Below are 20,487 nucleotides of genomic sequence, written 5' to 3' on the forward strand. Positions count from 1 at the left end.
TTCCCATAATGGCTAAATTGTCCAGTTCAGCATTGTCGGGAGCGTTCGATGCAATTATCCTTGAATCAAATTCTGACGTATGAGTGGCATGTAGAAATAAAATGGATATTGAATTGCATATAGTTTGAATGAGATCGTAACATTCATCGAGATAGATAATCATTTTAGTAAATATAAACGAGTTTATTGTAAATTAGTTACATTTACCACGCATGACCAAGTCTATTAATCGATATGAGTGCAAGACATTTATATAGAACATGAAAAATGGGTTTCAATTTGCATTATAGTGAAATGCACACCATAAATTATCCTTCGAGCTAAAAGGAAAGATGTTCCATGGAAAACCTTGATTCAAGGAAAAGAATAAACTGGCATAGATTAAGTCTTAGTAATTAATGAGTATGATGGCAAGCAGCAAAGGTTATGAAGATCCCCATACATCCCTTCATTCCAGGACCATAAACTTCAATTTTCCGTAAATCTTAAATTTTTGTGCGAGTGAAAATTGCAATTCCATCCGTTCCGACCTTTCTTTCGCCGTCGGGGAAACATCCGGACACTTGGAGTGTGGCAATCAAATTCCACACGCCCATATGAAATGTGGCATTTTTTATTGTCTTTTCGGTAGCGGGCACAATGGATTGCCACACCACCGGGTAACATGTATTACATTTTCCAATATCCAAATTTTTGAACCAATCGGGGGACAAATATGGCTCTCTCTCTTACCTTAGCGGCCGCGCTGGGAGAAGTATAAGCATCCATCGCATTTGAATAAAATACATTTTATTAATTGAGTTACATACTATCTCCATAACTTCGCTGACCTTCTTCCCCTACAAGCACACACAGATATCGTAAATGTTGTTTACACGCACGCTGGTGAGATCGTCTACAACCGTATTGAGGAAGTTCGGCACGACTCCCGGCCCCAGAAACCTAGTTAAGGACTTGTATTTGAAAGAACTAGGTTCCATGAACGTTACACATATTAATAGTGCGCTCAGTTCCAATCCAGCATTGAAAGAGAATATCATCGATTGGACTCCTCCTAGTAAACCAAAGATGCCTTCAACCGAATTGGGATCAACTAGTATAGATGACTATGTGAATCAGTCAGTCGAAACTATGGAACCTCAAACCAATGAGGAAGTGAAAGAAGACTTCGAAGAAGATTGGCTCGTCATTGAAAACACAGTAGATGATACACAGGCTGCTCATTGATGTGGTTACACCACAGCAGACACAAACTAATGTCTATGTACACACGCCCATATAGTTAACAAATAATTACATATTCCCTAATATACCGTCTGCAATGACGACTATCTCATATTCAAAGATCGAAAAAAAAAATCCAAAAAAACTCGAAGATATAAAAGTGTAAGAAAAAAAAAGTTCGATCAGCTTTCACTCTCTAACTCTCTTCTTTCTTGAAGTTAGTATAATGAGGAATTTTATTATTCTTCTTTTCACCCTGTGCCTCGCTCGATTATGGTTTATATACTGTTATCTTGAGCTGGATAATCGTTTTCCTGATTAATGGGTAAAAGTAACTTGGCTTCTTTGAGTACGAGAGTATCTAAAATTTTTTAATTTTGAATTTCCATGGTACTTTTCTTGTAATTAGAAGTTTTCAGACATTTTTCATTAAAATTATAATAACGTTTACATATTTTTCTTTGCAAAATCTTCAACAAAATCTGCCAATTTTGTAACAGCTTCCAACGATAATGCATTATAAATTGACGCTCTGAATCCACCTACTGAACGATGTCCCTTTAATCCAGTTAATTTCAATTTCTTGGCTCCTTCAATGAATAAATCATCTAGTCCATCTTTCTTTATAGTAAAAACAACATTCATCTTTGATCTGCAGGATTTATCAACTGGAATGTTATAAAATTCAGGGAAACTGTCCAGTGTCCTATAGAGTAATTCTGCTTTCTCTTCATTTTCAATTTGTTGTTGTTCGATACCGCCCTTTGCAATTAAATTCCTGAAGACTAAGTTCATTACATGTAAAGTGAAAATAGGAATAGTATTGTATGAGGAATTGTTTTTCACAGCAGTAGGGAATTCAAAAGCAATTGGTGTCACTGGAACATGAACATTGTCTTCAAATTTCCCAGCAAATTCCTTGTTGAATTTCTCAATATCTGACAATAGAGATTTCTTAATGATGTATAATGTTAACCCAGCCAAACCAATATTTTTCTGTGCACCTGCCATAATAACGCCGTATCTGGAAACGTCAATTTTCCTCGATAAGATGTCACTGGACAAATCAGCGACCACTTCAACATCTGAAAGACATTTTGGTAATTCTGGACCCCATTCGATACCATGAACGGTTTCATTCTCACAAAGGTAGACGTATGATAAATCATCCTTCAAAGATTCAATCTTATTACTCCATTCTTTCTCATTAGGGATTATTCCGAATTTACCATCTTGTGAAAAATTTCTAGCGTCAAATATAACCTCACTTTGTATTCTTAGTCTCTTAGCTTCCTCATACGCCTTTTGTGACCATGACCCAGTGACAAGGTATCCAGCTTTACCCACTTTACCATGTCTAGCAATGTAAGCTTGATTCAAATTTGTAGCAATTGATGAAAAACCGGTAGTACCACCACCTTGCAAGAAAAACACATCATGAGTGCCAGGAATTTCCAATAACTTAATTAAATTTTCCTTCGTTTCATTAATCAATGCTACAGCTTCCTTGGATCTGTGTGAAATTTCACCAATACCAAGACCCATATTTTGATAATTCAACAAATCCAATGCGGCTTGCTTAAGGACGTTAGTAGGCATCTGTGCTGGACCAGCGCCAAAATGAGACGGTTCTTCTCTATCTAATTGTGACATCCTCAATATTCAAGTTTTTAAGGGACTTAACTCGTCTCGAAAGTAATCTATTAGACTAACATTAATGATCTTAAACCATGATCTATCTTATTTATACTTTTTTCCCCTGTCCACAACAGACAAGAGTCACTGATAGTGGCTCTTAACCGAGTTAAAAGTGAGAAAAAAAGCATGACACTTTTCGAGGCTCGAGCAAAAAAAACACGGCAGGAAGATAAGTTAGTGACGCCTACAGACTTTGAATGCCATGCACACCCGTTATAGAAATAAGACAATTCATGAATCGAAACATTGATGACTTGGTGATTTATACGTTCGATTAAAAATAGAAAAATGATGTTAAAAAATTTTCAGTTTCGTTTGACTGTCACTACACCCATAAACCAAATTTGAAACACCCAAACAAATTTAGCTGCGTTGCATTTTGATTTTTTTTTTTTTGCTTTTCTTTTATTTTTTTTTTTCAGGAAAAATCGAAATGTTTCCGGGAAGGAATTCCAAACCTTTCGCATGGAAACAGAGATGCTATTACATTAAAATCATACAAGTGATGTGGAGTGTAACTGTCTCATCAACCATTTTAAAGATAAAGTTACAGTAAACTAAAGTGAAAAATGGTATGTTAGATTGCTAATAATGTAATGGAAATCCTATTGAAATCGAAGAAGGAACAAGTAATAAGGTGTTGATGGGATATTTCGTACTTTTTTTGTTTTTAGAAAAAAATGCATTTTACTAACAGATGAGCCTTTTCTTTTGCTATTAAATTACAGGGTAAAGTTCATGGTTCCTTAGCTCGTGCTGGTAAAGTCAAGTCCCAAACTCCAAAGGTCGAAAAGACTGAAAAGCCAAAATCTCCAAAGGGTAGAGCTTACAAGAGATTATTGTACACCAGAAGATTCGTTAACGTTACTTTAACTAACGGTAAGAGAAGAATGAATCCAGGTCCATCTTCCCAATAAATAAATAAATGAATGCTGGATTAATATAACTTATATATCTAATACAATTATTTTACAATAAAAAATTTCATTAAGTCAAATTACCAATCGTCACCGTTGTCATGATCGTCATTGCCACTAATCTTACTTTTTCTTTGGTTTAATGCAGCAGCCAATGCATCTGCCAACGATGCCTGATCGGTGGCATTGCCTCCCGATGGGGTAGATGTTGTAGCTACTTGTTCTCCACGAGCTTCTTGTAATAGAGCACTGGGCTTATCTAGTTGTGATTTGTCTACTTTTTTTAATGCTGATATACCGCCAGATTGTCTAATTGATGCTAACAGTGCGTCTCTACCTGTATCGCCCGTACTCTCTACAAATCCAGAGTTACCATCCATTGCTGACGGTGGAGGTGGTGGAGGTGGAACAACGGAAGAACTACTAGCGAATTGACTAGGTATTGGAGGAGGTGGTGGAGGTGGAGCAGCTGTGTTTGGTTGAGTGGACATTGGGGGCGGAGGAGGAGCAACGGGCACTGATGTGTTATATTGATTTGGCATTGGTGACGCGACAGGTGAAGATGGCGTATTGTACTGTTGCTGTGATTGTGGAGCTGCGAATGTAGGTGGTTCATATTGATTTGGCATGGGTGGTGCAACCGGCGCAGCAACTGGTACTGTTTGAAGCGGCTGGGCATATGGAGTTGCATTTACATTTGTATTGAACGTTGTAATTGGGGGAGTATTACTACTTGGTAAATTCATAGATTGATTATTTCTTACATTTCTTGGGGGAGGTGGTGGTACAGGGCCTCTTCTAGAAGCAGGCACAGGGGGTGGTATAGATCTGTTTACATTTGTAGTAGTAGCTCCTCTATGTGGGGGAGGCGGTGGCGCTGGACCACGTCTTGCAGGGGGAGGTGGCGGAGCTGTTGCTGCACCACCGAGATTAGATCTTGGCGGTACTGGGACAGGCCGTCCATTAGGTACTGTGGGCAATGGTCTGTTAAATGCTGGGGCCATTGCCTGCTGCTGCTGTGGGATAGGGAATGGCATATTTGCCTGCTGTTGTTGTGGAATAGGGAATGGCATATTTGCCTGCTGTTGAGGAAAAGGAAATGGATTATTACTCTCCGGAATAGGGAATGGATTATTATTATTTTGAAATTGTGCTGGTAACGGTGGTACGCTATGCTTCACTGGAGCCGGTTTCTCTTCTTGTTCTTGTTCTTGTTCTTGTTCTTGTATGGTGGGTGTTGTAGTAGAAGGTACCGATAAGCTATCATTATTTTCATCATCTTGCGTATCATAATCAGTATTACTAGTATCGTGTTGAAATTCTTCTACTGGTGGTGGAGGAGGAGGAGCTTTTTTCTTCGTACTTGGTAAATTTTCTACATTTTCATAATTGTATCTTTGTCTTTGATTCGAAATGATAGTTTCACCTCTTGGACCATGAGTGACAACATTTTTTTGTTCATTTCTTATCTTTTTAGATAATTGTAAAGCATTTTTATTCATGAGAGTTTTCTTTGAGCCATATTTTTCACGTTTTTGAACTCTTTTTAAAAAATGAGAAGCTTCATTTGTATCAACGAATAATAAACCGACGTAACATTCTTCAATTTCAAAACTGTGAAAGAAAGTACGATCTTGATAATATTGGAAATTAACGTATAATTCTTGATCCCAAATGATACCATTATCACTAAAGATGTCGACTAATTTAAGAAAGAAAGTATGACCAACGAGATCATCGATCAATGTGATTGCACCAGATAAACCTGTATAAGTCCATTCACTTTCCTTTGGATACGCAATATATAATCTTGCTATTGCAACATCGATGATTTTATTTGAATTTTTGGGTAAGACACGTTTTATCTTTTCTTTATCTTGGTTATTCAACAAACCCATTGCTTGAGTGAACTTGATGTACGATACCGTTATATAGTTAATATGTTATATAGTAATGAATTCATTTCAACACTGTGCGGCCCCTTTCATATTGCAAAAAAGACTGAGTTAGAAAGAGATTCGTATAGAGTGATGTTGATACGAATATGTAGCGCCAATTGTAGATGTGCTAATGGTAGATGTGATCTGCGTGGTTAGTAAGGAGTTGCGGTTGATGGTTTATATAAAGAATGGATGGATCAAGAGGTGGGGGGGGGAATAGTGGAAGACGGTGTCAAGATAGTATTAATTCCGGAGGGGAAAGAAACAGAGATGCAATGTTGGTATATATATATAAAGAGAGAAAGTGTATTGGAGAGAAAAAAAAACAACCTTCCGCCAGAAAATAAGGTGTGTAGGTACTAAGCGCAATGAGTGAAAGAGTAAGTTATACGATTGAAGGACATTTATTTATAATTCGATTGAATGATCCTAAACGTTTAAATTCGTTAACGTTTCCAGATTTCGTTAAGATTGCATACTATTTAACGCTGAGTAATAAGAATGACGATGTCTATTTGACATTGATTCAATCCACTGGAGAGTTTTTCTCTAGTGGAGGTAAATTTGAATCTGTTATTGATAATACACCACGTCGTCAAGATACCATTGAAGATATAATGGATGTACTTGGAGCGGTTGCGTCACCGAATGTGTATGTATCGAATGCATTTGCGATGCATGATAAGCCGATTATATGTTGTTTAAATGGACCCGCAGTGGGATTAAGCGCATGTTTAGTCATGTTAAGTGATATCGTGTACGCGAAGAATGATTCTGTTTATTTATTGTTCCCATTTGCCAATCTTGGATTTGTGGCAGAAGTTGGATCATCCGTTACATTGGCGGAAAAAATTGGAATCAATAAAGCTAATGAAGTATTGTATTTTGCCAAGAAATTGGAATTTAATGCAATGATTGATAAGATAATCAATAAGAATTATAATTTATCGGATACAGTTGAATTTAACAAGAAAATTTGTCAAGATGTTAATGAAAAATTGAAACAAATCAATGCCAATAGTTTGCGTAGTATGAAAAAATTGATTAATCATGATTTGAAATTAAAATTAGTTGCAGCGCAATCAATGGAAACTACAACCACTTTGCCCTTCTGGTTGAGCGAAGAACCATACAATCGTTTCAAACAGATGCAACAGAAACAACGTAGACACAAGTTATAAAGAAAGGGGGGGTGGGTGTTTATCTGTATAAGATATTCATCTTCTTGCATTCCATCCAACCATCCATTAATTTTATTGCGTTTAATTTATAAAAATTCGGAATTACGGGACCAAGAATGGAAATTGTACGGCCAATCACTGGTGAATCCATTTTCCCCAGATTTTTAAAATTGTTATATCATAAATATGTATCTAGTCCTACTACTTATATTTCATCACATGATTTTCCAGCCCATTTCACATAGTAGAGAGAAATCCACAGGAGAAGACTGGAGTCAACAGTCACGGCGGCTGTCGCGGTGGTCGCCTCCGATTTTCTCCTAAGAAACAGATCAACGAAGAAAAAAAAAAAGAAAGAAAGAAAGAAATCAACCAGAATCTCCACAAAAAGGCTGTACGTGCATCCTCTAGCTGTTTCTGATTTTCCCCCTTGAGTTGCTTCCCTCCGATTTAATTGAAGAATGTATGGGTGCGCATATCTCGACCCTACTGCAGCATTGTCTGCGCGCCATCGTTCGGGAACGGGGGAAAAAAACCGCAACAGACAAACACAAAAGTCAAACAAGAAGAAAATTTTTTTTTTTCATTTGCTCCCCTTTTACACCTTCTATACCGTTCTCTACGTGGTACAGCGAAGATAAAGATAAACCCAAGTTCTGTTTGTTTTTCTCTCCGTTTATTTCTCTGCATTAAGTTCTCTTTGTTGAATATTCTTCTTTTGTTCTCCAGTTAAAGCGGAGAAGAAGAAGAAGAAGAAGAAACATACACAGGCACGCACGACACATGTGTGTCTCTTTTGTGTTTTTCTTTCAAATACTGTGATGATGATGATGATAATGATGATAATGAATGCTTGCTTTTTTCCCTATTATGATTTTATTGTCAATTTAAAACTGGAATGATTGAAAAGAAAAAAAAAGAATAAACAATATTAAGTGGAACTTTTCGACTAATGATGACGATATATTAGGTATTCTTTCATATACACATACTCACACACACACACAAAAAAAAATATTATCGAATTATCTACATATATTTTTTTTCAAACAATACAAAGATTCCCTTCCCCCCCCTCTCCAATTTTGTAATATTACGACACTCATCAACTCTTTTGCATCATCACTATCAGTAGTATACTACGAATACCATAATCATGGGTAGGCCAAGAAAAGAGATTAGTGACGAGAAGATCATCAATTTTCAAAGAGAACTGGAATTAGCAGGTGACAGAACAGATGTCCTCTTACAGGATAAGAAAGGTAGATCAAAATCTTGTTTGCTTTGTAGAAGAAGGAAACAACGTTGTGATCATAAATTACCAAGTTGTACAGCCTGTCTGAAAGCTGGTGTCAAATGTGTACAACCTGCAAGATATTCGACTGCTTCAAATAATGTCACTCAAAAATTATCAGCTACTCTAGAGATATCAACCGATACCACTACTCCAATAGCAGCTAATACCATTACAAAAACAACACCCACCAACACCACTATCACTACTGCTACTACTACCACTACTACATCACATGTATCAAAACCAAATAAGAAAGTCGTTTTATCACCAACTTCAAATATATCTAAAGACGAATATACCATATTATTAGAGAAAAAATTAAAATATTTAGAAAAATTAATCGATTTAAATCCAGAAACTCAAACTTTCCATAAAAAATTATCTCAATATAAGAAAATTACTCATTTATTAGGTGATCTCAATCCAAATGATTTAGAATCAATACTTTCGTATCGAAATAATACTCCTCCACCACCACAACCGTCATCACAACAACAACAGCAGCAGCAGCAGCATCAACAGAATACAAAGATTTTACCGCCAATTAATCGCTATTCAACTATACCAGCTCTATCTAAGGATTCTTTAGATTCAATTGATTTCTCAAAATGCATTTTTTCAAAATATAATTTAAATGAATTTTTAAACTATGATCCTGCTTTTGAATTCGATGAAAATTTATCAAGATTATTTCTTGACACTTTTTTCACTAGATTACAATTTAAATATCCACTATTAGATGAAAATGAAATTTACACTTTCCATGAAAATTATATTAATAATAATATTTATGCTTATTCAGAAATTGACTTCCATTTTTCATGTGGTAGAATGTGGTTAGTTTATTCAATTGCTGCATGCTTACATATGACTACAGGGAAATATAAAGGTCAACCACCAGTACGTTACTTTTCTACTGCCATAAGACATATTACAAGATGTACTTCACATTTAAATTACGTTCAACAAATTGAATTACTTTGTCTGTTAATATTGTATTTATTAAGAACGGATAGAGATTCAATGATGTTATATGATATTATTAAAGATGTTGTTTCCATTGCTAAGAATAATTTACAATTAAATAAATGGCGTAATGATGATCCTTTTGCAAATAAGAAATTAAGATTATTTTGGTGTGTCTATCTATTAGAAAGAATGATTTGTGTCGCCGTCGGTAAAAAATATACAATATTAGAATCTGAAATTAATTTACCTTATTTTAGTGAAAATTCATTTAATACTAAGAATTCTAAAATAAATCGTGGTATTCATTTTATAAATCAATCTTTAAAATTAAGAAGAATTGAATCACAATTTGTGGAAATTTTAAATATTTTACCACAAAAATATAATAATTCTTCAATTGATAAATCCAAATTAATTTCACAATTACCATTAGTTAAGAAATTTTTCCACGATTTAGAAGTTTGGAGATCAAATTGTAATTTAACTTTTGTTAAAAATTTCGAAAATGAAACGTTGAAATTGTATTATTATCGTTCTGTAAGACTTTTAATTCAACCATTCTTAGAAGTATTACCTCCTGATGATAGATTATTTAGAGAATGTCAAGCTGCTGCTGGACAAACTTGTCAATTATACAAAATATTCCATCAAAGAACAATCACGGGTCATTCCACACCAGCTGTCCATACTGTATTTGTTGCAGGTGTCACTTTAATTTATTGTATGTGGCTAGCAAGAAATTTTGATGATGAAAAACGTAAAAAATTAGGTGATGTATCTAAAAATACAAGACCAATTGTAACAGCAAGTTTATTTTCAACAATGGATGATTTAAGAGCTTGTTCAGTTTGTCTATATGTAATGACTGAAAGATCAAATTTTGCAAGAATTTTCAGAGATACTTTTGATCAATTGATGAATGCAACAATAGGTAATTTAATTGAAAGATGTGGACCAAATTCATCTGAATTAATTTATATGAAGAAAAAGAAAAATGGCTCAATGTCAAAGGATGATATTGATGACAATTCAAGTGTTGGTACAAATAAAGATAATTTATCAATGTATTCAAATAATTCAAATGGTGATGGTATGCCACCAGCGGTAAAGAGAACATTTGGTAAAAACCAAGCTCAAGAACATGCTGGTTTTGTTGAAAATTCACAAGTAGATTTAGCTGATCAAGAAGAATTCAAGAAGAGACAAGGTGTTCTTGAAAAATCAACCGTTCCAAAAAGTTTATCACATTTGTTAACTAATGATGACGATACAGATTCAAGATCTCATAGTAATTATTACGATAATAATAATAATAATAATAATAATAATAATAATAATACTAGTACCTCTAATTTATTAAACGATAATGAGTCTAAATCAAGTGATGATTCCAAAAATGAAAATATTTATATCGTTAAAAAGCCAATAAATTTGAATGATTTTGACTGGAAAACTTTCGAACACCAAGCTTTCTTACAACAGCATTTTGCACAACAAAATTTACAAGCATACTTGACTTCATTGAATTTAGCTGAACATAATAATAGTAATAATAGCAACAATAATGCTAGCAACGTTGTTAAGAATGAATTGCCAATTAATTTAATTAATCTACAATTCCCTCCAAGCGTCGAGCCTATGCCATTTACATTACGTCAGGTTCCTATCCAACAGAATATGACTCCAACTCCACCAATTTCATTGAATGAAACTGCATCATTATCAAGTGAAACAAGACATAGACCAACAAATGCTAGTGGAATTTTGTTCTATAATGGTACTCATGATATGATCAATAACATTTCGACATGGACAAATGATGCTGTAAAAGATGAAATAACTGAAAACGGTAACGAACAAGGAAATTCGGGTGGCCATAGTAGTACCATCTCAAGTAACATGCATAATACCTCTACCGCTACTACTACTACTAGTAGTACTAGTAATAATAACAATAACAATAATAATAATAATAATATTAATTCTGCTACTGATAATAATTTATCAGCTTCTTCGTCAGCCAATTTGCTAAATGTTAAAAGTAAACCCGGCGAAGAATTCTGGACTGTTAATGACGATTATGGGTTCTTCACTTAAGAAGAAAACGCTCTTTTGTTGAGAATTGACAAAAAAAATAATCGATTTGTATTTTATATATAACTGTATAGCTTTTTTTATTTTATTTTTTTAGTTTATCCTTCTCTGCATGATTCTAATGTCATTTTATTGATTCTAGTCACATATTTTAACTGGTCTAACCCAGTGGGAATAATTGGTGCCATAACCCATAGAGCAACCCGTATTGAGCGATTTTTGATCTTTCAATTACGATGATAACAAAAATTCATTACAGCGTGGAGCGGAATGATACTAAAAAAATTTTTCTTTTTTGACAAGTTTCAATATGAGGGAGTTTTGATGGCCCTATTTCTAGTGATTATATTGAGAGAAAAGTCGATATAATGAAACGACAGAGTGTTTACGTAAACGATTGTAGCAAGAAAAAGGATATATACAATAGACTGATTTTTGTCTTTGGCAAGGATTATTGTCGACTTGGTACCGATGACGATGACGATGATCATATACAGTTGTTTACAGATATAAATTTAAGAATACAAGGTAATAATTGTATTGATATATGGTGCGAAGAAGAAAATGATACGATAGACATCATGTTTAGTATGATATGTATAGCTTTACAAAATATTCCGTCACAGGAGCCGAGTAATTTGAATATCTTGAAAGAATTGATGGCTGAGCAATTTGGAGACGAATTTGATAGTTCGAGTGGTACTATTAAAATTGGTAAAAATGAAGTTACACTAAACTTAGAAACGATGGAAATTGTTGAATCAAATTCTAAGCCGTTGAAAGGTAGAGTAGAAAGTATAATAAGTATAGCAAAAAATTTGATAAACTAGCTACTTAGTTCTAGATATAATAATATGCAATAAACTGTTCCAACGCAGGCAACACCATGTTCGCGTTTTGGTTTCGACTCAAATCTACATCACACTAAAACATCTCATATATTTGACTTGGTCGACTGTGGCTGTCTCTCAGTTTTCCTCGTTTTTTTTAGCTCAATTCTGTGGGTGACTGTTTATAGAAAGGCAAGAAATCTCTCAAAAGAATGTGAGAGACAAGAACTCCGAACAGAGATTATGCGTGGACTCCTTCTTATTGCCCCACTTTTCGCAGGCACTAGCATAGTACGACAGCGGACTCACACGTGTTTCTCTGAGTGATCTGCTGTCCGTTGCTCACCCCCGCCGTCTCCGCGACATCCCGCGTTGTTTTCTTAGGCCTCCTTGAAGGCAGCCATCCCTTTCCCCCCCCTTCCCCCCCCTCCCCCTTCTCAGATAACAAAAGAGGAAAAAAAGAACAAAGAAAAATAACAAACAGAAAGGAATGACGAAGGCACGCGGCTGTACTGATTCCCTACCGCTTTTCTCTGTGCAGCCCTGCAAGAACCAAAAAACGCGATCCCAAATACAGAAAATGCGTACATTCTCATGTTTTAGTTTTCCTCGAGGTTTCGGTGCAAGGCGCAAAATGGCTGCTTTCTCTTACTGTCGTCTCACTCACTCACCACCACCACCACCACTGCTACTACTGCTATCACAAAGAGTTCTTTAAACTACAAACTGTGGGTGAAATGAATGGGTAAGTGGGCTGTTTTATCATGGCTATTGAGATTCCGAGTTTTTTTTTTTGACTGATTGTTTAAACTTTGACACTTTTACTCTATTTGTTTCTGTTGATTTGGGATAGCATCTGTTGATAACACGACAAAGCAGCAACTATTCTCTCTCTTTATTACTTTCCTTTTTGGTGCTGTGAAAACCTTCTTATTCCTTTCTTTTACGACTCAAACTTAGTCTGCGTTATATAAGTTAGATCCAATATCTTTTTACAGATTATAAAATTTTTATACTTTAAACGATTCATTACTTTTTTTACTTTAAGGATAGACTTATATATATACATATATATCATACAATCCTTAAATCTTTTGATCTTCTTCAAGAAAGAAATTAAATACAAAGAAATTATCAATAAATTTAAACCTCCCTTATATTCGCGGTGGTCAAACTCATAATAATATTCCTCTTCTTCCTGTTTTCTTTCCACAACTGACTAAGGAAGATCTATACAACAAACAAACTCTTTTGACCTTTTTTTTCTCTCTCTTTGATGGTAATAGTGTCTTTAAGTCGTTCAGCAACTTCATTACATTCAATTTTGCTTGATAGAACAAGAAAAGCTCATAAGAAAAATGTTAGATTCTCAACTAACTTGACTTCAATAAAAAAATTCGATAAAAATGCAGAACCCATAACAATATCAAATGAAAATTCTCCATTAAATTCTCCTGATCTTATAGCTTTAGATTACGTTACGGATGATGCTGATGACGATGATTTATATTGGTTTAATAATGGTGAAATCTTACCAAATTTAATTGATATCGAATCACATTATAGTAAGGATAACCTTTTGTTATTTAACTCAGATTACGATGACGATGACGAGGAGGACAATGAACAGTATTCAAGTTCAGAAAACTTTATCGTTAGCGACTTCAATTGGGATTTGGTCGATTCAAATTTCAAAATGCTTAATGGGAATATTATCAATAATAATATTTACCTTCAATCAATTCAATTGATTGAAAATGAAATTGTTGGTTATATTGTAGTTGATAATTTAAATTATGAGAAAAATATTGAAGTTAAGATAACTTTCAATAATTGGGAAAATATTCATTACGTTAATTCAGTATATTATTCTTCAATTAATTCCAAAAAAGATAAATTTAGATTTGTTATCAGTCTAGATAAATTTAAATTCTTCTTAAAATTGAAGAATATCATTCAAAATAATACTTTACATCTACAATTTTGTTGTCGATATGATGTTAATAATGAGACCTACTACGATAACAATTTTTACAATAATTATCAATTAACTTTGAAGAGGAAGGACTTATCATTAGAAGGAAAGAATAAGAAAAAGACAACGATGTCAACTAATACTTCAAAAACTGCGAATGTAAAGAGAATTTTCAATAATGAAACGGATTATTTCAATACTTCACCAATGAGGCATCTTTATCATAATAACCTTCTTCCAAATTCCAATAATGAATTCTTGAATAAGAAAGCATTATCAACAACTGCTATACCAACTCTATCCTCGGCAGCTTCTTCATCATCTTCTTCAACATCATCAATATACTCCTTTGATTCTGAATCATCGCTCAGTTCATTGGATGATTTCAGTTATGAAACTAACACTTATTATAAATTTAATCCATTTATTGCTGATTTCCCTGCATCAGCGACTTACAGCCAAAATGAAAGTTCAATCTATACAATCGAAGACGATGTACAAAGCGATTCAACTATAAAATTAAACAATAATAATGATAGTAATACAAACACAAACACAACAATTACTACTACTGACAATAACAATTCAAGTGACACAATTTCTAATACCTCTCATACCACAAGTACCTTGAATTTGAGTGAGATGAATTACAACACATTAATCCAGTCATGCTGTTTTTACACATCTACGAATTTTTAAATTGCCTATAAATAGGTCGTGTCTATATATATCTTTTGTGACGCATGCATGTGTATATATTAATAAATAAAAAGTTAGAAAGTTACGGAGAAAATGAAAAGTATTGCTAGGTATGCAAACGACAGAAACCCTCTCAAGATGATTAAAAGAGTCACATTTAAACAAAATGAAATCTTATTTTTTGATCCCAATGAACAGACAAGTAATTTAGTTGGAATTACAGAAAAGGAAAATACACGTAGACCAACATCGATTTTAAAAGATTACAATAAAGTGGAACTTCTGAAATGTTATCAGACCTTAGGTATCAATCCTGTTAGTTCAAGCACAATTGGTTTGATCAATAACCTGAACTTTGAAATTGAAAAATTAATAAAATTAAACACTCAATACAAGAAGAAGATAAATTGTTTAATCAATTCGAATGAAAATTTCTTGAATTTTCAAAATAAGATCATATCAAAATATGAACTTGAAAATTCACAATTATTAAATGAAATTTCCAACTTGCGGAAATGACCTATTTTACCTACATACTCAGCATTTTCTTTAGCCTAGAGGTTATTCTCATTGAATGAAGAATGATATATATACATTTTTTAAGCATTTATAGTTTGCATCACTTTACGAGAAAAAAGTATTCAATAACTTTCTGTTTGTTCACATCAATAAAATGTAGCAAAAGCAAGAAATTGTATAAATCTTCAAAGCTTCACGCTTTTTGTCCCGACATTTTGCTAACAATACTGTCAATAAGATCATGACAGCTGATGGCTTGCATTGGCTCGAAAAAAAATTTTCTTAGTAAACTTTCGAATGGGATATAACGGCGTCGCAATGGGGAGTGGGCTCTCTGCTTTATGGCGTCGCCTGGTCGTAATCTAGTGAGATGGCGTGAATAAGGTTGAGGAATTTTGACCCAATATCAATCTTATTTTTGTGAGAAATAGCTGTTGATTCCTGACATCATGCTTCCATATGAAGGGTCCATTTGTTGGTTCCAAAGGAATGCTTATAGACTCATTTTATCAGATGCATGTGTAAGATCATCGACTACTGTGAAGATTGTTCTCTAATCCTTGAAGTAAAAAAAAAGTCAATTCTTCGAGTAAAGTCAAGTTTATGTACTTTATGAATATTAGTCCTTGTAATATGCATTTAAAGACTTATTTGTCAGTATAATTGTATGATGAAATAAGTAGAGGTCAAAGTGCCCTTTGATAAATAACCTAAATACAATATGCCATAAATAAATAAATGAATAAATAAATAACTTCTCAAATAAGACTTTCATGAGGATACTTGCCCATATCAGGACTTTGTGAATAACTCTTCTAGATTTGAAACAGGGTCATTCGACTTCCCAAGCTGAAAATCTAGTGGTAACTGCTTTGAAAAACACTTGCCATTTTCAAGATGATCTTTGACAAGATGTGCCATACCTTTAATGAAAGTCTCATTTCCATTCAAAGAGTCACATCTTTTCAGTTTCGAACTGTATTTGGATTTCTTTATCATTTCCAAATCAAGCTCATATAGTGTCTCAATGTGATCAGACGTAAATGCTATGGGGATTAAACAGATTCCTGGTACATCCGCTCTAGACGATAAAAATTCTACTATCCTTGCTGTTTGAGCACCAAGCCATGGTTTAGGTCCAACTTGGGATTGCCATGTTAATCTGTAAGGATTTTTAAAGTTCAGCTTTTCCACTGTCTTATATACAGTGGCTGCGACTTCAGCAGGATATGAGTCGCCAGTATTTACCACATCCATGGGCAAAGAATGGGCTGAAAATAGTAATACAACTTGGTCTCTGACACTGACAGGGAATTCTTCTAATTTTCGGTTAATATTTTCAGCAAACCCATTGATTAGTCCTTCTTGAGTGGGCCATCTATCAATGACTGACCAAGTAATTGATCTTGAAGGGTCCAATTTCTTCACTTGTCTCCATAACTCATTTATCGAAGATGCAGTGGTGGAATATGAGAATTGTGGATACTGGGAAAATGCTACGCCCCTTGTAACACCATCTTTTAACATATTCTGATAGGTCTCATCAGTTTGGGGCTTGGCATATCTGAATGCAACATAAGGTTTATGTGGTGCCGTTTGTGGTGAAATATTATCCAAGATCTCACAAACTTTCGAGCATTGGTACTCTGACCACTTCCGAATTGGTGATCCACCGCCAATTTCATTGTACTGTTTGATAATCTTTGGTGTCCTCCATTTTGCGATATACTTAGCAATAGTTGACTGATATTTCTTGGAAATTGGTATCAAATCATTGTCTGCAAATAACTCGTACAGAAAATCGTGAGTTTCCTCGACCTTAGATGGGCCTCCCATGTTCATAAACATTATACCAGTAGGACCACTGTGCTTGACAGATTGTTGGTTCAAAAGAAGGCCAGTTGAGAGCTTTCTTGTAAACTGTCTGGACAACATCCATGAAGTCATTTGGTTAGCAATGTCTTGTAATTTTGCTTTTGTACAGTGAAGACAAGATTGAACTAAATAGAATATTCATGTCATCTCCCACTTTGAATGGAGTTTCGCTTATACGAACTTTTGCACGTGATACACTTCCTGACTAATATTCATCTCGCCAGTTACTGAGCCAGTGACACTTTAAATGGTAATTGCTCGTTTCGAGGTTAGTCGATAGCAGCTTATATATATAAAAAGTTGGTAAGAAGCAAGTTTCAACTGGACATCTCTCTATTCCTTATATAATGCTGAGATATCAAATTTCATATGAGAAAAAAATCGTTGAGCTTTTTGTGCTTTCGAAGAAATGATACGTTAGGCTGACAGTACACCAGGATACCAGTCATCGAATTGGATATGTATAATCCAGTAGATTTAGCGTTGTCCAATTTTAGTGGCAAATATGGCATTGATGATTTTACGCTAAGATTCGCTACATGTTTATTGGGATCATTTCCTCTAACTTACATTTTGAAAAGGATTCCAAATAAGAACTTAAACTTGAAATGTACCTATATTATATCCATTTCTGTATTTTACCTCGTTGGAATATTAAATATACCAAGTGGCTTAAGGACTTTGTTGATAAGTTCGATGTTTACGTACGTGGTCACTAGATTTTATCATTCAAGATTTATGCCATATGTCAATTTTGTGTTCGTAATGGGTCACCTAGCGATAAACCATATAAGGGCCACAGGTTCTATCTCGAATAGTATAGATATTACTAGTGCTCAGATGGTTTTGGCAATGAAATTGACTTCATTTGCTTGGTCATATGGTGACGGCACGTATCTTAAGAAGGATGAATTCGAAAAATCCTTAAACAAATACCAACAAGCTCGCTCAATTAAAATACATCCTTCTCTATTGGAATATCTGGCATTCGTCTTTTTCTTCCCAACAATACTCACTGGACCAAGTTTTGACTTTTCAGATTTTGATTTCTGGTTAAATGGAAAGATCTTTCAAGATTTACCAAAAGATATTGTTACAACATCTACGACAAATGCACCAAAAAATGGCCGAATGGTCTTATTCAGAGTTATTCAAGGTATTGCATGGATTGTCTTGCATGGCTATCTTTCAAAGTTTGTAAGTTTCGGTGACTATTTAAATCATCGTCAGAATTTTTCCTTCATTTACAAGATTCATTATATGGTTATACTGGGAATGATAGCAAGATTTAAATATTATGCTGCTTGGATCATTTCTGAAAGCGCATGTATTCTCTGTGGACTTGGTTATAATGGATCTGATGTGAAGACAGGTAAAATTAAGTGGGATCGTGTCAGAAATATTGATATCTGGGCTGTTGAGTTTGCTGAAAGCACAAGAGATTGTCTTGAGGCGTGGAACATGAATACAAATAGATGGTTGAAATATTACGTTTATTTTAGAGTAGCTAAGAAGGGTAAAAAGCCTGGTTTCAGATCGACCCTCTTTACATTCCTTACTTCAGCTTTCTGGCATGGATTCTCTGCTGGTTATTACCTTACTTTTGCAACAGGCGCACTTTATCAAACTTGTGGTAAATTTTATAGAAGAAATTTTAGACCCATCTTTCTTTCAAGTGACGGAAGTACTGCAGGTAAATTTAAATGGATCTATGATGTTATGTGCTGGTACGTGATCAAATTATCCTTTGGATATCTCGTTATGCCCTTCCTAGCATTGAATTTCAAGGATTCCATTTTGATCTGGAAATCTGTTTACTTTTATGGCCACATTATAATCGTAGTGTCCTTTTTTGCATTTAGAGGCCCCTTCTCTACGAAATTCATCAAATTTTTCAAGTCCTTACAGCCAAGTGAAGGTGCTTTACAAAAGCAAAGAGCTATTGAATTAGAAATTTCTGAGAGTGCTTCTACATTAGGTAACATACTTAAGGAAAAGATGGAATATGATAAAGCTCTAGAAGTAGAAGAAAATAAGATAAAAGAAAAGGAAATGCACTTAGGTATTCCATCAATTGATCCGGATGTTGTAGAATGGGATGACGCTAAAGAGGAATGGCATGAATTCTGGAACGAATATACTGAGTGGAGAAATAAGAATGGACTCGAAGTTGAAGAAGAAAATCTTGTTCTTGCATTCAATAATTTTAAAAAGGAAATGGCAGACGCAGCAAAAGATTCTTCCTCTGCAGTTAGAAGAATAAGCTTCAGCAGTTATTCGCCAAAGCCAATCAAGGATAAAAATGAATAGAATTGATAAGTAAACTACATATATATATATATACGAGGATGTAGTGAAGTATGTACACTTTTATGCTTATTTAAAAGTCGTCAGGATTGAACAGATCAAGATCAAGATCCACTGCGTTGTCTGCTTCCTCTTTATTTTCTTCGTTGTTTTTATGTTCCGCATTTTTGCCACTTTGTCCTGCAAATATATATGATCCTCTTCTAGAACTAGAGTCCTTCTTTTCTGGGATAGGTCCTTCACCTGCGTCAACAGATTTGATTTCATCTAAAGCAATGCTATTATCGTCAGAGAGTGACATTTCGACACCAGCAATTTTAGTAAGTTCATCGGTGTGTGATGCAGCTAAAGCCAACATGCCTCTTCTTAAAGCATCTTCAGCTGGCCAAACGAAATTATTCGGGCCAATCGACCCTTTATCAAAAGTTGGCGGTATTTTTGTGAACTTCGATAGTTTGGTAGCATAGTCTAACAGCACGCTTGAATTAATCTTTTTCCGCTGTTCTAACATTGTGTTCATTTCAAAGTGAACTTGATCGACCGTGGGTAGTAAATTTAGTGCATTGTGACATTCGTTCAATGTTTCCAGTATTTCTTTCGTCTTTAAAGTTGATTCTTTCTCTTGTTTTTCAAAATCTTTCAGTCTCGAAGAGATTCTATCGTATTGTACAAATGAATCCAGGGAATTAAATAACTTTGAATCGATATCAATTAGTTCTTGGGCTATTTTTTTATCCGGTTTATAAGTGTCAATGGATTGAATCAATCTAGATAATGTCTCCTCATATTGTGAGAGATCACTATATATCCCTACTTTTGTTATAGCTGGACTTGCTCCTGACGCACTATCAATATTATTACTATTCGTTATGGATGTTGAAGGCGGTTCGCCAAGTAATGAAAGAGAAGATGATTTTCGATGGCCTAGGGTAAGATCGTTCATTAGGTCTCTTTGTTGATTG

The 20,487-nt window shown here is 34.5% G+C and overlaps 11 protein-coding genes across 11 annotated transcripts; 7 read left to right on the forward strand and 4 right to left on the reverse strand.

Annotated features, from left to right (window-relative positions):
* Nucleotides 1-864: 864 nt before the first annotated feature.
* Nucleotides 865-1,227, forward strand: ATP14 (F1F0 ATP synthase subunit h; the record flags this gene model as incomplete). Its single annotated transcript, XM_003958359.1, has 1 exon — nucleotides 865-1,227. One exon carries the CDS (start codon nucleotides 865-867, stop codon nucleotides 1,225-1,227), a length of 363 nt encoding a protein of 120 aa, XP_003958408.1.
* Nucleotides 1,228-1,671: 444 nt separating this feature from the next.
* Nucleotides 1,672-2,877, reverse strand: SER1 (O-phospho-L-serine:2-oxoglutarate transaminase; the record flags this gene model as incomplete). Its single annotated transcript, XM_003958360.1, has 1 exon — nucleotides 1,672-2,877. One exon carries the CDS (start codon nucleotides 2,875-2,877, stop codon nucleotides 1,672-1,674), a length of 1,206 nt encoding a protein of 401 aa, XP_003958409.1.
* Nucleotides 2,878-3,491: 614 nt separating this feature from the next.
* Nucleotides 3,492-3,839, forward strand: RPS30B (40S ribosomal protein eS30; the record flags this gene model as incomplete). The annotated part of the gene is made up of 2 exons (XM_003958361.1): nucleotides 3,492-3,494; nucleotides 3,651-3,839. 2 exons carry the CDS (start codon nucleotides 3,492-3,494, stop codon nucleotides 3,837-3,839), a joined length of 192 nt encoding a protein of 63 aa, XP_003958410.1.
* An 80-nt stretch (nucleotides 3,840-3,919) lies between these two features.
* Nucleotides 3,920-5,737, reverse strand: LAS17 (actin-binding protein LAS17; the record flags this gene model as incomplete). Its single annotated transcript, XM_003958362.1, has 1 exon — nucleotides 3,920-5,737. The coding sequence occupies one exon, from the start codon at nucleotides 5,735-5,737 to the stop codon at nucleotides 3,920-3,922; it is 1,818 nt and encodes a 605-aa protein (XP_003958411.1).
* A 410-nt stretch (nucleotides 5,738-6,147) lies between these two features.
* Nucleotides 6,148-6,960, forward strand: DCI1 (putative dodecenoyl-CoA isomerase DCI1; the record flags this gene model as incomplete). Its single annotated transcript, XM_003958363.1, has 1 exon — nucleotides 6,148-6,960. One exon carries the CDS (start codon nucleotides 6,148-6,150, stop codon nucleotides 6,958-6,960), a length of 813 nt encoding a protein of 270 aa, XP_003958412.1.
* A 1,156-nt stretch (nucleotides 6,961-8,116) lies between these two features.
* Nucleotides 8,117-11,323, forward strand: KAFR0G02450 (uncharacterized protein; the record flags this gene model as incomplete). Its single annotated transcript, XM_003958364.1, has 1 exon — nucleotides 8,117-11,323. One exon carries the CDS (start codon nucleotides 8,117-8,119, stop codon nucleotides 11,321-11,323), a length of 3,207 nt encoding a protein of 1,068 aa, XP_003958413.1.
* Nucleotides 11,324-11,688: 365 nt separating this feature from the next.
* SYC1 (cleavage polyadenylation factor subunit SYC1) lies at nucleotides 11,689-12,150 on the forward strand (the record flags this gene model as incomplete). Its single annotated transcript, XM_003958365.1, has 1 exon — nucleotides 11,689-12,150. The coding sequence occupies one exon, from the start codon at nucleotides 11,689-11,691 to the stop codon at nucleotides 12,148-12,150; it is 462 nt and encodes a 153-aa protein (XP_003958414.1).
* Nucleotides 12,151-13,426: 1,276 nt separating this feature from the next.
* On the forward strand, nucleotides 13,427-14,824 carry GAC1 (protein phosphatase regulator GAC1; the record flags this gene model as incomplete). Its single annotated transcript, XM_003958366.1, has 1 exon — nucleotides 13,427-14,824. One exon carries the CDS (start codon nucleotides 13,427-13,429, stop codon nucleotides 14,822-14,824), a length of 1,398 nt encoding a protein of 465 aa, XP_003958415.1.
* A 1,311-nt stretch (nucleotides 14,825-16,135) lies between these two features.
* On the reverse strand, nucleotides 16,136-17,290 carry HEM15 (ferrochelatase HEM15; the record flags this gene model as incomplete). Its single annotated transcript, XM_003958367.1, has 1 exon — nucleotides 16,136-17,290. One exon carries the CDS (start codon nucleotides 17,288-17,290, stop codon nucleotides 16,136-16,138), a length of 1,155 nt encoding a protein of 384 aa, XP_003958416.1.
* Nucleotides 17,291-17,677: 387 nt separating this feature from the next.
* Nucleotides 17,678-19,528, forward strand: ALE1 (lysophospholipid acyltransferase; the record flags this gene model as incomplete). The annotated part of the gene is made up of 1 exon (XM_003958368.1): nucleotides 17,678-19,528. One exon carries the CDS (start codon nucleotides 17,678-17,680, stop codon nucleotides 19,526-19,528), a length of 1,851 nt encoding a protein of 616 aa, XP_003958417.1.
* A 70-nt stretch (nucleotides 19,529-19,598) lies between these two features.
* On the reverse strand, nucleotides 19,599-20,468 carry MED4 (Med4p; the record flags this gene model as incomplete). The annotated part of the gene is made up of 1 exon (XM_003958369.1): nucleotides 19,599-20,468. One exon carries the CDS (start codon nucleotides 20,466-20,468, stop codon nucleotides 19,599-19,601), a length of 870 nt encoding a protein of 289 aa, XP_003958418.1.
* Between the last annotated feature and the right edge of the window lie 19 nt (nucleotides 20,469-20,487).

Source organism: Kazachstania africana, chromosome 7 (genome assembly GCF_000304475.1).
Source record: "Kazachstania africana CBS 2517 chromosome 7, complete genome".
NCBI classification, from domain to species: domain Eukaryota; kingdom Fungi; phylum Ascomycota; class Saccharomycetes; order Saccharomycetales; family Saccharomycetaceae; genus Kazachstania; species Kazachstania africana.